The sequence below is a fragment of the Xyrauchen texanus genome, chromosome 4 (genome assembly GCF_025860055.1).
Source record: "Xyrauchen texanus isolate HMW12.3.18 chromosome 4, RBS_HiC_50CHRs, whole genome shotgun sequence".
Lineage (NCBI taxonomy): Eukaryota > Metazoa > Chordata > Actinopteri > Cypriniformes > Catostomidae > Xyrauchen > Xyrauchen texanus.
In genome coordinates, this window is record NC_068279.1 from 4,624,031 (window position 1) to 4,641,316 (window position 17,286).

Below are 17,286 nucleotides of genomic sequence, written 5' to 3' on the forward strand. Positions count from 1 at the left end.
GCATGAGAACAAAATATCAAACCAAATGGCATTTATTTTTAAAGGAATGTTCTGGGTTCAATACAAGTTAAGCTCAATCGACAGCATTTGTTGCATAATATTGACAAGCACAAAAATGTATTTCGACTCGTCCCTCCTTTAAAAAAAAAATGCAAAGATGGAGGTTACAGTGAGGCACTTACAATGGACATCAATGTGGGTTTTTTTTTTTTTTTTTTTGGAGGGTTTAAAAGCAGAAATGTGAAGCTTATAATTTTATAAAGCACTTACATTAATTCTTCAGTTAAAACTCGTATTATTTGAGCTATATATTTGTTTAAATTGTCGTTTTGCCATTTTAGTCTCACAGAAAAGTTTAGTAAGTGATTTTATCACACTAAAATCATGTTTACACGCATATTGTTTACTTCTTGTGGCTATACTTTTGAAATAGTATTTTAACGTTCAAAAATTGGCCACATTCACTTCCATTGTAAGTGCCTCACTGTAACCCCAGATTTGTGTTTTTTTTTAAAGAAAAGAAGGGTCAAAATTTATTTTTGTGGTAATCAATATTATGCCACAAATTCTGTTGATTGAGCTTGATGCATGATTTTTGCTCGCCAACAAAAGCCAAAAATCGTGGGCAAATCGGAGCTCGCTACCGTGAGTGACGATCGCAATATATGAACTATCAAAGACGCGATTTGAGAGAATCGCCAACATGTCGCCGATGTCAGCGAGATATCTACAATGTTAAATATCTGGACCTGTCTGCGATTCCAAATCGTGCAATGTGAAATATGTTTTCACTGAATATAACTGCAGCGTTGACCTACAGCCAATGAGAGAGCAAGAAACGTGGCACGGGAAGTTTCAGTGGGAGGAGTCCTGATGTACCTGCAACAGAACATCAACTAGCATGTCTGCGGTATCAAGAAAGTCTCATTGGACCGAAGAAATGGAGGAATACATTTGTGGAACATTGACAGGAGCACCAGCACCTATTTGATGTTTCCTCTGAACTGTCCCACAACCGGATGGAGAAAGAGAAGAGTTGGAGAGAAATTGCCAATTCTCTTGGGCAGTCAGCTTAGCAAATAGGTAGATTTTTCAGTAGGAGGTACTTTTTCATATTGTAACCAATAACATATATGATTAAAAACATCCACATCATATTCTGAAATGCAGAACATTTGATCATGCATTTGTTTTCCTATCTCGTATCACTTCTCACGTGTACTCTGTTGTGAAACGTAATTTGGAGTCCAGGCAGAGTCTTCGGGGATTCGTCAATAATGAAATGTCTTGTAATGTGTTCACCCCTGTCGCCGATTCGTCCTGTTCCATGACAAGACAGACAGTTGTGTAATATAAACGGTACCACGATCCGACGTCTTTGAAAGTCGTGTGGTGTGTAGGAGGCATAACTTGCATTGAACCCAGAATCCTTTCCTTTGGCAAAGGAGGGCAAACTCTTCAAGCAAAACATTTCACAAACAGAAGTTTGTTTTAAGGTTTTAAATGATAAAACAATAAATATACTGTTCAAATATAAAGTTAAAAATCACAGTAATATTGGCTTAAAGTTCCATTGGATTTGTTAGATTTCACTATGAGCACAGAGATATCATCTAAAGTGTTGCAGCACCAATGACAGAAAATGGAAAAACACTTGTGAATCGAAATAAATAAAGAACAAAAGTCAAGTTGTCTATGATTGCTGCTGTATACTGTATGTAGTCAGTGAACTCAATCATTTCTTTGTCCCGTTTGTTTCTCAAGATGAAACTGACATTTATATTTGATCTATTGGAGGTAAACGGCTAATAACAACCACAGTTTATTAAAAAGTCTTTTTCTGGACAAGCTATTCTTAACTGATGAGACTTACAGTAGCAAGTGAAAAGACTTGAGAGCTCATGTGAGGAGTCTTTCCATAGTCTCCACTAACTCTGCTGGGCAGTTTATGTGCGTGAGGTCAAACATTATGTTCCTTGAGTCTTGATGGTGAGATCTAGACTTGTGCACCATATCTTCTCTTAGGTTGCTCTCTGAGGCCGTACTGATGATGATTTTGGGAGTATCAGATGAGCTGTGGGTCACAGAGTCATTCTTTGGGTGAAATGGAGAGTCAGAGGTCATGCCGACACTCCTGCTTTTCTTAGTGTAAACAACCATTGGTGCAGTTGCCATGGCGAAGGATCCAGAGACGAGATCCCGTTCACAAAGGCTGATTGACTCTTTGATCTGTACTGGAGGCTACAGAACACACACACATACAGTTATGATTCATTTAAGTATTAAATTTGTCTCAAATGTTTCCTCTAAAATTCCGTCGAAAAACAAAAAGACAAATGAGACGATTGTTGATGTACAGTAGCAGCACTGAGCTATACAATTCATTTGGATAGTACAGCTGAGGTCATTTGGTCTTGGAAGAATTTGATGAGAAATCTTTGAGTTTGTATTGAGATCTCGGCCTTTTGATTGCAGACTTTGGTATCTCGGCAAATCTGAATTCAGTTTGAGACATCGTCGTGAACACTTCTGAAACTCTAGAGGAAACACATGTGACTCAAGTAAACGATCAATCTGATCTCTAGTTAATATCAGTGTTGCCTAGGGAAAATATTTGAGCGATCCCATTTGTAATTTTTCTTTCCCATGTGAATCTAAATGAAAGCGGTAAACACGTTTGGCTTGAACATCAAACCTGCTGAAAATTAAACTCTGGACGTTGTTATGAAACTAAAGGTGGAGCTACTGTTGGGCGAAGAAGGGATGGCAAAACAATAGCTAGATAAACAGCTGTTTATTTACCTATATTACGACTCAAATCAATATTATTTATTTAATTGGCAAGTAGTATTTTAATGAGCTGGATAATGAGCAGTCATTATTTACAGCTGTTCAGTGATTAATTTCTTCTCACATAATTACATAATTTCAATGCAAATCAACATTTGAAGTCCATTTATTTATTTGGCAAGTAGTCTTGTAATATGTTGGATAATGAGCATTCATACGGTCAATATTTAATAAACAAACACCAACAGAACTCCGACGCAAACTGGACGATTAATTCAGCGATTGTTCCTTCCATAGACTGTAAAAAAAGATGGACGACGCCCCTTTGCTCTTTTCCATTGGTGAGAACTGAAGCCGCCAGTGTCCCGATATGGCGCAGACATCTTGGGACCAGACCTGCGCAGTAGTGAGCAGGAAGTAAAGCCGCGAAATCAAGGCCCCGCCCTCACTCTCGCTGAATCAATCGCAAAAAATAATTGAAATAATTCATTATAGAAATGTAGATATTAAATTTAAAGCTCCAATCTCCTCAGTCCTCCGAAGATCCCGAAAAAAAGTCAGTTGGTGCTTCAGTGACTACTTCGCTCAGAGAACCTGTCAATCACAGCTGTCAATCATGATGTCACAGCACCGTTTTTATAGCAACTAAAAACAAACTTATTTTGAAAACAAACACTTGAAATGACATCAACGTGATAGAAACGACAGTAAATGACAGAAACTATCTTTGGAAAAAAGATATGTGAAGTGTAATTTAATTGTTTAGTTGGTCTCACGTCCTGTTGAATAACATGGGGAGGCGGGGTTTATGACCTATACTAGGACCAGTCACCGGGGGGCGATCGAGACGTTTTGGCTTCACTTTTGAGGGCTTGTGCGGCACGCTTGGTTCCTTCTCACATAATTACATTATTTCAACACAAATTCATAGTTTATGTACTTTTATTTGTTTATGTGCTTCGTAGCCAACACAACACTAATTTCCCTACTGGGGTTTAACGTTTATTTAATGCATGTGACTTAAATCTCACCTTCTCCATCGTCAGCGAAGAGCATTTTACGATTTTTCTCAGTTTGGAAGAGCTTCTAAATGGCACTCTGGACATGTTTGTACTGTTCTCCATCAGGTCCAGCTGTACATCTCCCATTACCTGCAATCTCACACACACATACACACATGCATCCTAAAATATAGATCCATTACTAGGCACCTACTACACAATGTAATATTTATTTATTTTTTAAGATTTACGCATTTCAATTTCATAGCAAAATTCAATCAAATTGAATGAATCTTTTATTAAATGAAATGCAACAAAAAAACTAAATATTTTAATTTTTATGAATTTGATTTTGAAACTGAAATGTGTAAATCTTTAAAACAGGCTAATGTATTTTTTGAGTGAAGTTAGGAAGAATAAAGATAGTGTCAAAAATACAAAAATAATGTAATGGTACTCTTTATATTTTTGATTTATGTTTTGCTATAGGTGTTAGTGCACAAATCCCCTGCAGGTGTATAACCCATGATTAATTTGTTTAAAGTAATTTTGTCTTAAACAGATGGTTCAAAATTACAATTCATTTCGTTCTTGGCAAATAAATTAGCACCTAATCAAACCAAGACCAAACAAGTCTGTAATATCGTAGTGTTCATATGGATATCTGCTTTTGAACCTTCTCTCTTGGTCTGATTGGGATCATTTGATGGTTTTAGACCACATTTGTCATTTAATGCTGAGTTTACACTACACGATTTTAAGTCAGATTTTCGCTCGCCGACAATTTTGTGGAGATCGCCGACAAAAGCCTAAAATTGTGGGCAAATCGGAGCTCGCTCACATGAGCAACGATCGCAATATATGAACTATCAAAGACACGATTTGAGAGAATCGCCAACGCATCGCCGATGTCAGCAAGATATCTACAATGTTAAATATCTGGACCTGTCTGCGATTCCAAATCATGCAGTGTGAAATATGTTTTCGCTGAATATAACAGCAGCGTTGACCTACAGCCAATGAGAGAGCAAGAAACGGGGCACGGGAAGTTTCAGTGGGAGGAGTCCTGATGTACCTGCAACAGAACATCAACTAGCATGTCTGCGTGTATCAAGAAAGTCACATTGGACCGAAGAAATGGAGGAAAAATTAGTGGAACATTGGCAGGAGCACCAGCGCCTATTTAAGGTTTTATCTGAACTGTCCCACAACCGGGTGGAGAAAGAGAAGAGTTGGAGAGAAATTGCCAATTCTCTTGGGCAGTCAGCTTAGCAAATAGGTCGATTTTTCAGTAGGGGGTACTTTTTCATATTGTAACCAATAAAATATATGATTAAAAACATCCCCATCATATTCTGAAATGCAGAACATTTGATCATGCATTTGTTTTCCTATCTCGTATCACTTCTCACGTGTACTCTGTTGTGAAATGTAATTTGGAGTCCAGGCAGAGTCTTCGGGGATTCGTCAATAATGAAAGGTCTTGTGTGTTCACCCCTGTCGCCGAATCGTCGTGTAATTTGAAAACGCTACGACTTCAGTGACAAGACAGACAGTTTTGTAATATGAACGGTACCACGATACGACGTCTTTGAAAGTCGTGTAGTGTGTAGGAGCCATGAGAACACAAGCCTGTTGTACAGTACCATATTACAGGAGTTGACCGTGGTTGTGTGGAGTTTGTATTTGGAGACAGAAGACTGTCTGCTCATACTGGTGTCCTGAACTGACGCGTCACTATTAATGGAGGAAGAGAGACAGTCCTTTTGAGAGCGAGACAGACAAGATAAACCCGGTATCTTCTCAGCTAATGTAGCTCTGCAGAGAGACAGATGAATTTCCATTGTATTGATGAAAAATTGGGGATACATATATAAATATATGTACTATTATTCTGTGTATGTAAATACTTTTGCATTGTATGAATTAGCATTTGGGTAGTATGCCCATTTTTCTTCTCTCCAACATTAAGATTTATCTGATGTACAATTCTTTGCCCTTTTAATAAACTTTTTGATACTTAAATAGACCAAACGTGACAAATATATACATATAAAAATATATATATTTTTTACTTTAAATGTACAAATATTCCATGTAGTCTCTCAATGAATATTAAATCGTAAAAACTGCATGTACAGTAATAAAAAACAACAACTGTATTATGTATTTTTGCTATGTTGGATGTTTAGTTTACCGATATTTGGTGTGAACTATTGCATATATGAAAGGGTTGTAGATGGCAGATGATTTGGCGAGGACTGCTGGCAGTGTTTTTGAGTAAGGGCTGAGAATTCTTGCATGCCTGAGACAAGAGAGAAAAAAGGGTTTCAAATAAAATATAGGTTACACTTAAACACATGTAAGTCTTTGAGAAAGCACAGCAGAAAAGCAGTACAACCCTACAGACAGATTAAAATATTTTATAATCACTTCCTACTTGTCTCAGCTGTACTGAGCTTAAGAGATATGGTAGAGTTGAGCTTCACACACACACACACACACACACAAGTAAAGACATACTGTATACACACTAACCAGAGAGAGATACATCAAATCAGGGGATTTGCAGATTACAGACACTATAACATTGACAAGATATGAAGATAAGTACTATATGTATCATCCAGTATGTAGTATCAGTATACTGATTCACTGCATCATATATAGGTGAATATGAAATTTTTGTGTAACTTTGTTGTTGTCAAGGCTTTAAGGTGTGTGCATACAGAAACTGACTTAACTAGTGGTGGTGGCGTAGTGGGATAAAGCACATGACTGGTAATCAGAAGGTCGCTGGTTCGATCCCCACAGCCACCACCATTGTGTCCTTGAGCAACCTGGAGTTAAGTGCCTTGCTCCGGGGGGATTGTCCCTGTAATAAGTGCACTTTGGGCAAAAACTTACACAAGTGAGCTGTTGTTTTGACTCCCATCACATGGTCAAAACATCAGTACTAAACCATCATTTTACAGATCATATGTTCACATGTGACGCAAATGTTGATGCGGGCCCGTAGCCAGCCTAGTGGAAAGGGCTGCTTTGTTATTTTTTTTTAAGTGGACCTTTTTGCAGTTTCCCCCTCATTTTGTATTTAATTATGAGGTTCAAATACTTCATTTTGGTGACGTTTTATGCACTCACTTGTGCTGGATTAGCTTGTCTGCTGGTATCTTAACGAGCATGCTTTTTGATGCACTGAAAACATTTACTACAATGTCAATTTGCTAATCAAGTATAACAACCGTACCCTGTTTGGCAGTCTTTTAGAACATATTCAATATTCTGCGACAATGACGCTGCTGCCTTCTTTCTCTTCCATCTCTTCTGCTCTTTTCGCGCCATATTCACTATCCAGCTGGATGTCGTTGGCCTCACTGATTTAGCGCGGTAAAGTTTGACGTTCGACGTTCGGTTTTGCAGATGTAAGGGACCGTCTGAAAACTCCACTCACTACGCTAAAACAGAGGAGATGTCACTCATTTATTCAATTCACGTGCAAGTTGTACATGGAAAAAAAAAAAAAAACCTGTAACATGCATTTTCACATTCAGAATGTTCTAATAACTTCTCAGAGGACAGACAGACATTCTACAGGTGAGATTATTACAATGTGATCAATTATATAAGTACAGTAATACATTTTAGAGGATAGAAGGACTTACTAAATCACTCAAATTAAAAAAAATAAAAAACTACACATTTTGGTGAATTCTTTTTCTTTTCTTCTATAAAATATTTGATTACTGTACTTATATAATTGATGATACTGTAATAATTGGACCTGTAATAAGTGCATATGTCCTCTGGGGAAGTTACCACAGCCTTTAAAATGAGAAAACATAATGTTGGTGAATTTTAGTGAATATTTTTCTAAAATAATTGATTACTGTACTTATATAATTGATCATACTGTAATAATACCACATGTAGTATGTCTGTCTGTCCTCTGGGAAGTTATTAGACCATTCTGAATGTGAAAATGGATTTTACAGGTTTTTTTTTTTGTTTTTTTTTTTGCTTGTTTTATGTATAACTTGCAGGTGAATCGAATAAATGAGTAGACATCGCCTATGTTTTAGCGCAGAGAGTGGAGTTTTCAGATGGTCCCTTACATCAGCAAAACCGAATGTCGAACGCCAAACTACGGGCATGTGATGCCTACTGAAGACAAGTAGTTATGTGCTAGCTAGATAATTGAACAAAGTCTAAGACAAGCAGGCATGTTTTATAATATTCCCTTTACTTTGTAGACAAAAAAGTCCCCAAATGTGAGCTAAATCTGTCAAAATGTTCTTTTTCCTTTTCCTTCCCCATTTGAAAAAGCGACATATTAAAGGGACACTACATAATTCATCTGTGGTTGAAACATAAAACTGCAAGTTACTGGCAGAGGAACACTGTTTTGTTTTTTACATGACCTGTGCTTCCACACTGCTCTTCTTCATTAATAAATCTGATGATCTGAGGTTTACTCATTGTGATCACCATATTGAAGCGGATCTGACTAGCTACACCAACAGTCCAGCCTCATGAAAATTACATTATTGTGGCAACATTTCTGCAAAAATTATTTTCTGCATCATGGCAGTTCCTAGGTGAAATGTCCAATGTGTGGCGCTAAAAGCGTGTTAAATGTTCTCCCAAACAGATGAGGCTTTTATGGTTAATACTCTATCAAGTTTTAAATCAACAAAACTGACCTCCCTACCCTAAAGATTAAACCTGAACCTTACCAATAGTTTTATAATAGCAAATGTGAGACGAAAAATACCATTGCCGAAGAAACCACATCATTTTGTGGTGCTTCTGCGACACTTTCGGCTCTCTTCAGGACTTGGACCCTGGTAACTATTAAGTACTATTAATAGCATATTACTGTAGTAACACCGACACGCTCAGTACTCACCCTGCCCAGGCGATGAGGGTGACACATGCGTAAGGTGCCCAGGAAAGGACATAAACCACAATGACCACTGCTGCTATTTTAGCCAGTTTCCATTCACTCCTCATTGACAGCTGCTTCAAAAAACTGGACTTCTGAGAGTTCAGCCTTTCCAAATCTCTAAACACGAAACACAGAAATTACAGCCAATCACTTTTCAATGAGCAATCATTAAACTGAAGATGCTGGAAGAGACGCGAGGACCACAGACCTGGCGGCCTGTCGTACAGAGAGGAACATGAAGAGGTAACAGTAAAGTATGATGGCCAGAGGAATGAAGAAGACAAAACAGCAGAGCATCATAGTGTAACTCCTGTTGGCCGGAGATGGCGACACGTAGTCCCATGTGCATGATGTCATCAAACCTTCAGGGATGTAGGAACCTGCAGGAGCATTAACATCAGACATCTACATTAAGTACAAGAATAAGCATGATGTTGCTGATATATTCCATAGTGTGTACCAGAGAGTACACACTGCAAAGGGAGCGACTTGTAGAAAGTGTTTAGTTCAACCTCTCTATTTCTGACATCTAATAAGTAGACATTTAGCAAATACTTTTTGACCACAATGCCCTGTAGTACACTTGTTGAAGGGAAAAACACCTAATGAAACCTGGGGTTAAAGAGTAAGTTCACCCAAAAATAAAAATGCCATCATGTTTTTCTCACCCTTGTGACTTTAGTGTTTTAGTGTGCGTGGAACACAAAAATAATTTTTAATACAACGACAGCTCATAGTGACCACATCTGTTAAGCTCCAAATAAGACAAAACACCATCAGGGACACTATAAGGCACATCTGGGCCCATGGGCTCGCTGAGGCTCCGTGCAGCAACTGCTGTGTATTGAACAAGCACTGCATGGACGCCTTTAACGCTTGTGCACTGTCACCATGTCAACTACTGTGTCTCCCGCTGGGCCCCATGGGCAGTACCGCCACTCCCTATAAGCAGACTATGCAGTCTGCATAGGGCACCAACTCACTAGGGGGGCAACATCTTACCCTTGGAGGGCATCAGGAAGTCCACTGGCTGCCCTTACTCGCACGTTGTACGTTATTAAAGGACCCAAAAGCAGTTGCGGAACACAGATGATTGGTTCAGGTACATATCACGCGAACACCCCCACCCCCATTGTACTAGTTGTAGCTTCAGCCCATATAAGCCTATGCGTTAATGCGCCCCTGAACACCATAAAAGTAGTCCATACAACTCCATGCACTATATTCCAAGTCTTTTTGAAGTGGAGTGGTGGTGGCGTAGTGGGCTAAAGCACATACCGGTAATCAGAAGGTTGTTGGTTTGATCCCCACATCCACCACCATTGTGTCCTTGAGCAAGGCACTTAACTCCAGGTTGCTCCGGGGGATTGTCCATGTAATAAGGGCTCTGAAAGTCGCTTTGATAAAAGTATGAACTGACTGTATATCTCTTATGAGGCAATCAAACATATGCATAAATGTAATGTAAATGTCATACGATATTGACTGTGTGAGGAACAGACCAAAATCGAAGTCATTATTTACTGAAAATCTTTCTGTCCAACGAAGCTCTGAAATCTCATGTTATTTATGGTGTTTTAGTGGCTTTCAACGATTTTTGGGTGAACGATTTCTTTGGGTGTCTTGCTAAAATACACAATGGCGACTTGGCTAATTCCTTGAATCAGAACCTTTCCAGAAATGAAAGCACGATGGCACGCCACATTATGCAATTAATACATAAATGTTTTCCTACATATATTCATATATCCCTATTTTCTTGTTTATTATAGCCATAAATGACAAACATTTTCAGAAAGGATTAGATTATTTAAAACTTACTCCAGCCAATCAGCGGTGCGAGGCTCCAGGCCAGCGAATAGAGCCAGATGCACAGGATGGCCAGAAAGGTTTTGCGTTTGGAATTCGATTGGATGGTCTGCAGCGGTTTGGTGATGACCAGGTAACGGTCAATAGAGATCGCCAACAGGTTTATCATAGAGGTGATACCAAACAGAGCACCACAGAATGCATATATTTTACATCCTACGGAAACAAAGACAGAGTAAACATTGAACTGCAGTAAACATACATTTAAAACAAGAAATTAAGTGTAATTTAAAGTGTAAGAATGGAGGCCTATATTTCATTAAAAACTGGTAACTTTACCCAGTTCTCCAAACATCCACTGCTTATAAAGGCAGTTTATGAAGAAGATTGGAGATTGCGTGATGGCCATGAGGAAATCACTGACTGCCAGGTTCATTATGAAATAATTTGGCAGGTTCCGCAACTTTTTATTGCTGTAATAAAGAAAAACGCATTTATTTCTTATTAAAAGACATTCCTTAATCAACCATGCTTGTAAATCAAGTTTTATTGTCCCACTGTTCCACAATTTACAATTCTGTTATATGACTCACCAAAAAAGTACTTAAAAGTACCATGGAATCATCTTAGTACTTTTTAATTAGGGGTTTAACTGTTATGTGTTTCTGGCACTGGTGTAATTCGATAACTTGGGGCACTTCTGTGGACTTCAAGAAAGTAGAGCCTTTTGTGTTTCGCAAATGTGTCTGCTTCAGTTGTTGTGGTGTTGATTCACATTGTTTCTAGATTATTGTGCAGAGTGATCAGATGCATTTTAAATCATTGCATAAAGCTTCATTGGCCAAAAAAATGAACTCTATCTAACTCTATCACAAAAACGCAAATTTCTCTGTTTTTTGGCCCTGGCACAAAATGACCAGCTAACATAATTTCACTAATATCAGCAGCAAATGGGAAAATGTGAACAAGTACTAGTCAGGTGAAATCACTCGATCATTCTGATTGGATTATAAGAGCAGACTGATTGCTATAAAAGGAGGGAAGAAGTGCTTCCAATAATTATGTTCTTGCAGCAATGGTTACCTCTAAAGAAAGACCTTCAGCCTTCATCGATTTGCATCAAAATGGCCTCACATGAAAGGAAATTGCTGCAAAGAATATTACAACTGAAAGAACCATTTACAGGATCATCAAGAACAGAGTGTCCAGCAAGCACCAGGACTGTCTCCTCCTGAGGAGTCAGATACGGAATCGTGTCACCACCAGTGCAGTGCTTGCTCAATATTGGCAGCAGGTTGGTGTGAGTGCATCTGCATGCACAGAGGTGAAGACTTTTGGACAATGGCCTGGTGTCAAGAAGGGCAGCAAATAAACAACTTCTCTCCAAGAAAAACATCAAGGACAGACTGAAATTCTGCAGGAAGTACAATGATTGGACAGCAGAAGACTGGTACAAAGATATTTTCTCTGATGAAGCCCCCTTCCGACTGTTTGGGACATCTGGAAAATCGATAGTCCGGAGAAGAAAATGTGAATGCTACCATGAGTCCTGTGTCGTGCCAACAGTGAAGCATCCCGAGACCATCCATGTGTGGGGTTGCTTTTCATCCAAGGGAGTGGGCTCTCTCACAATTCTGCCCAAAAACTCTGCCATGAATAAAGAATGGTATCAAAACATCCTGCAAGAGCAACTTCTCCCAATGATCCAGGAGCAATTTGGTGATGATCCGTGCATTTTCCAGCATGATGGTGCACCATGTCACAAGGCAAGAGTGATAATGAAGTGGCTCGTGATCATTACATTGAAATTTTGGAGCCGTGGCCAGGCAACTCTCCGGATCTTAATCCCATTGAAAACCTGTGGTTAGTCCTCAAATTGTGATCAACTCCGAGCACTAATAAGTCAAGAATGGATCGCCATCAGTCAGGATTTGGCACAGAAGCTAATATCCAGCATACCAGAGCGAATTTCAGAGGTTATGAAGAACAAGGGTCAACACTGTAAATATTGACTCTTTGCATATATTGAGTGTTTTTGCCTTTAAAACTTATGAAACTTGTTTGTGAACATTGTTTTCCAGTATACCATAGAAACATGTGAAAAAAGAATCTACAAATACTGAAGCAGCAAACTTTGCAAAACACAAAATTGATGTCACTGCCAATACTTTTGGCCACGGCTGTATTAACAAAAGATTCATGTCATTTTTTCCCGCTCCACAGCATCATTTCCATCATCTTTGTTTTAGATTATCATACTTTTAAACATGTAATAATGTGTATATTTATAATGCATTTTATTGTTAAATATTTAAAGTCTGTGTGTGGGACAAGGCAAAAAGTAGCAAAAACAGTCAAATCTAGATGTAAAAGGCATTTGAAAAGTACCAAAAAATAAATAACGAAGGCCTGGTAAAAGTTTCCAAATCAGTTTTAATGACACCTTCATATAACAAAAAGAAAAAAGCTAAAAATCTGTTCATTTTAGTAAAAATCAACCCATGAGACATGAAAGTGTCAAAAGTTGAAGAACACCCAATTACAATGCTAGTTGAAAATATTGTTATCATGACATGACAATATATTTATACACAAATATTCATATTAATCTTGTTGTTTATTAAATTGTAATTATCATGTAATAAGAAACATCACATTGTAGAGATACAAATTCTATACCTCTAATAATAGCAATGCGAGAGCAAACTTCTTACAATAGCAAGAAAAGACGATGAGTTTTTTGGCAAAGCAGGAGTCAAATTAGTTTGAGCAGATATCAATCAGGTCAAAAGAGCCGTTGCAGTTCTTTCCAATGATGGTGCTGCAGTTCTAGGAATTTCCAGCATTCCTGGAAGAGCAGTCAATTTTCTTCCACTCTACAGAAGCCCATGATTACGATGATTGCATCCATTTATGGCAATGCATCAACATGTGATCCACACCTCATTCACCATTTTCCCTATTTCCAGCATCAATGGCCTTTTTTGAACTCAAAGGAAAAACCATTATAGAAAATGAGGATTAAGGTTGTCTAGTGACCCGCAGGGTGTTTTGAATGTGTAATTTTAATCTGAGCAAATGGCCAGAGTAAAAAGAAAACAGAACCTTTCTTTCCCTGTATTTCAGTGATCGCTGGGCACTGACCCAGTTCACTAAAACAATTAAAGACAGTATCATAAAAGAGACAGAGGGATTATCTAACAGCTGGGGAGAGACAATCCGTCCAACAACTAAAAAAGACCAGCAAAACACTTCCACTGTCTCACATTGAAGATATGTCTTTTTAAATATAATTTTACAATATGTAAGTGATAGGAGACAACCTGCATTTAACTATTATGACATCATTAAATGCATTTAGTGCTTCCTTTTATGGAAAAAAAAAATGAAACCAGTATAAATAAATGCCAACTGAGAAAGTTTAGAATAGACTGAGTAGAATAGAATAGGTGTATGTATATACACTCACCTAAAGGATTATTAAGAACACCATACTAATACTGTGTTTGACCCCCTTTCGCCTTCAGAACTGCCTTAATTCTACGTGGCATTGATTCAACAAGGTGCTGAAAGCATTCTTTAGAAATGTTGGCCCATATTGATGGGATAGCATCTTGCAGTTGATGGAGATTTGTGGGATGCACATCCAGGGCACGAAGCTCCGTTCCACCACATCCCAAAGATGCTCTATTGGGTTGAGATCTGGTGACTGTGGGGACCATTTTAGTACAGTGAACTCATTGTCATGTTCAAGAAACCAATTTGAAATGATTCGAGCTTTGTGACATGGTGCATTATCCTGCTGGAAGTAGCCATCAGAGGATGGGTACATGGTGGCCATAAAGGGATGGACATGGTCAGAAACAATGCTCAGGTAGGCCGTGGCATTTAAACGATGCCCAATTGGCACTAAGGGGCCTAAAGTGTGCCAAGAAAACATCCCCCACACCATTACACCACCACCACCAGCCTGCACAGTGGTAACAAGGCATGATGGATCCATGTTCTCATTCTGTTTACACCAAATTCTGACTCTACCATCTGAATGTCTCAACAGAAATCGAGACTCATCAGACCAGGCAACATTTTTCCAGTCTTCAACTGTCCAATTTTGGTGAGCTCTTGCAAATTGTAGCCTCTTTTTCCTATTTGTAGTGGAGATGAGTGGTACCCTGTGGGGTCTTCTGCTGTTGTAGCCCATCCGTCTCAAGGTTGTGCGTGTTGTGGCTTCACAAATGCTTTGCTGCATACCTCGGTTGTAACGAGTGGTTATTTCAGGCAAAGTTGCTCTTCTATCAGCTTGAATCAGTCGGCCCATTCTCCTCTGACCTCTAGCATCAACAAGGCATTTTCGCCCACAGGACTGCCGCATACTGGATATTTTTCCCTTTTCACACCATTCTTTGTAAACCCTAGAAATGGTTGTGCATGAAAATCCCAGTAACTGAGCAGATTGTGAAATACTCAGACCGGCCTGTCTGGCACCAACAACCATGCCACACTCAAAATTGCTTAAATCACCTTTCTTTCCCATTCTGACATTCAGTTTGGAGTTCAGGAGATTGTCTTGACCAGGACCACACCCCTAAATGCATTGAAGCAACTGCCATGTGATTGGTTGATTAGATAATTGCATTAATGAGAAATTGAACAGGTGTTCCTAATAATCCTTTAGGTGAGTGTATATATATATGTTTTTATGTATATGAATTTGGGCTGTCAATCGATTATTATGGAATTAATTACATGGTGTCCCAATTAATTAATCGCGATTGAATCGATTAACAGCCCTAGTTATAACACATATTGAGATCCCTTTAGTTCGGATTTGCGCTCCATCAAGTGTTTTGAACGTAATGTGTTTTGTTCACTGTATAAACGGCGTGTTGCCACACAGCTGAAATTTCACGTACTGCCCTCTGGAGTAAACAGGTGGTACTACAAGCTTGCATTTCTCAGGAATCTTCCTTATTACAGTCCGGGGGCATTGCGGTTAATTGCGTTAATTTTTTAAACACGTTATTTTTTATAAAATTATTCGCACTGAATTAACGCATTAAATCGACAGCCCTAATATGTGCATATATATATATATATACCCCAACAAAACAAACAAGGATGCAACAAGGATATATATATATATATATATATATATATATATATATATATATATATATATATATATACACATACATATATATATATTCAGTGCTTTATATATATTATTTAATGTAAACCAGACCAGAACGTCATAAAAATGTTAAATACTTTTGAGGTATTTTTTGGGTACTTTGGGTGTAATCTGATCACAAAGTATTTAGTTACTGTAATCTAATTACTGTTTGGTCCAAAAAAAGTAGTGTAATGAATTAAGTTTATAAGAACTGACTTTCAAATAATTTAATTACTTTTAAGTACATTACTAGGGTTATACATTTTTCTAAAATAATATTCATTTCATTTCAAATTCATTTGGCACACTTCAGGACACTTGTTTAATTAATTATAGTGAAGGAAAAAGGGGAATTAAATAAACATCTTCAAAGAAATGGTGACAAGCCAAAGACATTCATTTGTTCTTATACACACTTATACACATTTACAAAATAGATACTTTATTTTAACCTAAAATATTAGTGATAATAAAAAGTCGATGGACAAAATATGCCGGAATGTATTGCACATTAATGACATTTTAAGCATTAAACCAAATATAATTTAATGTTGGTAATGCAAATTATTAGAAAGCGTTAGAAACTTTTTCTAAAATTGGCTAAATCACACAACAGGTTTAGTTTTTTCACAACACAACGGCTGGAGAACATTCAGATGCATTACTGATTATTCATACCTGTAGAAAGCGATCATGACCAGTGTGTTGCCTGTCACCCCCAAAGTGCCGACGATGAGGATGAGGAAGGCGATGATGTAATGCACATGGTCAGGAATGTCCAGTCTTTTGTATATCTGCCGTTGGGGCTCCATCACCAAACTACAAGAACAAACACTGTAAAATAACACATAAACTAACTCTGACCACAGACTGTGTCATGCTCCCTGTCTTCTGTTTCCCCCATCACCACCTCTCTGTCTTTCTCTCTCTGTCTGTGTCTCACTCTGTCCTTACCAGGAGAGTTTATGAAAAGACAAGTTATTCACTGACAGTAACAGCAACAGACGGACACGCAGCGACCTACTTGTTGGAACAGTTTGTTTGGATCACATGACAGCAGAAGCTACCATGCATTATCTATCCGTTCATCCGCCCATTGTTCTTTCTGTGTCTTTAAACTGATCTCATGCTCATCTCAGAGGAGGTGCTTCTTAATCTGATCAGGTTATATTCCAAAAATGAAAAGCATTAGTCAGGACAGTGTGTGTGCATGTGCATGTGTGTGTATGTGTTTAAGTGGTTTACGAGGACTTTTATTTAGGTTGCAAACTGGTAATCACAAGGGTATTATGCTATAAATGTGGTTTATGAGGACATTTCTAGTATCCCCATAATTGATATACCATACTAAACGATGTTTTATTGAAAATGTAAAAAGATAGAAAGTTGTTTGTGAGGTTTAGGGGATAGGATCTATAGTTTGTACAGTATAAAAGTCATTATGTCTATGGAAAGTCCTCATAAGGATAGCTGCACCAATGCGTGTGTGTGTGTGTGTGTGTGTGTGTGTGTGTGTGTGTGTCATTTATTGCATCGTCATTAGTGTGCATATTTAACTATTGTTT

At 38.1% G+C, this 17,286-nt stretch overlaps 1 protein-coding gene across 1 annotated transcript; it reads right to left on the reverse strand.

The window, feature by feature from the left end:
- Window positions 1-852: 852 nt before the first annotated feature.
- LOC127643059 (melanopsin-A-like) lies at window positions 853-16,648 on the reverse strand. The gene is made up of 9 exons (XM_052125608.1): window positions 16,400-16,648; window positions 10,888-11,021; window positions 10,561-10,764; window positions 8,948-9,119; window positions 8,701-8,856; window positions 5,989-6,096; window positions 5,456-5,609; window positions 3,822-3,941; window positions 853-2,241 (listed from the first exon to the last, which is right to left on the reverse strand). The coding sequence occupies exons 1-9, from the start codon at window positions 16,531-16,533 to the stop codon at window positions 1,900-1,902; spliced, it is 1,524 nt and encodes a 507-aa protein (XP_051981568.1). The 5' UTR covers window positions 16,534-16,648; the 3' UTR covers window positions 853-1,899.
- Window positions 16,649-17,286: the final 638 nt, after the last annotated feature.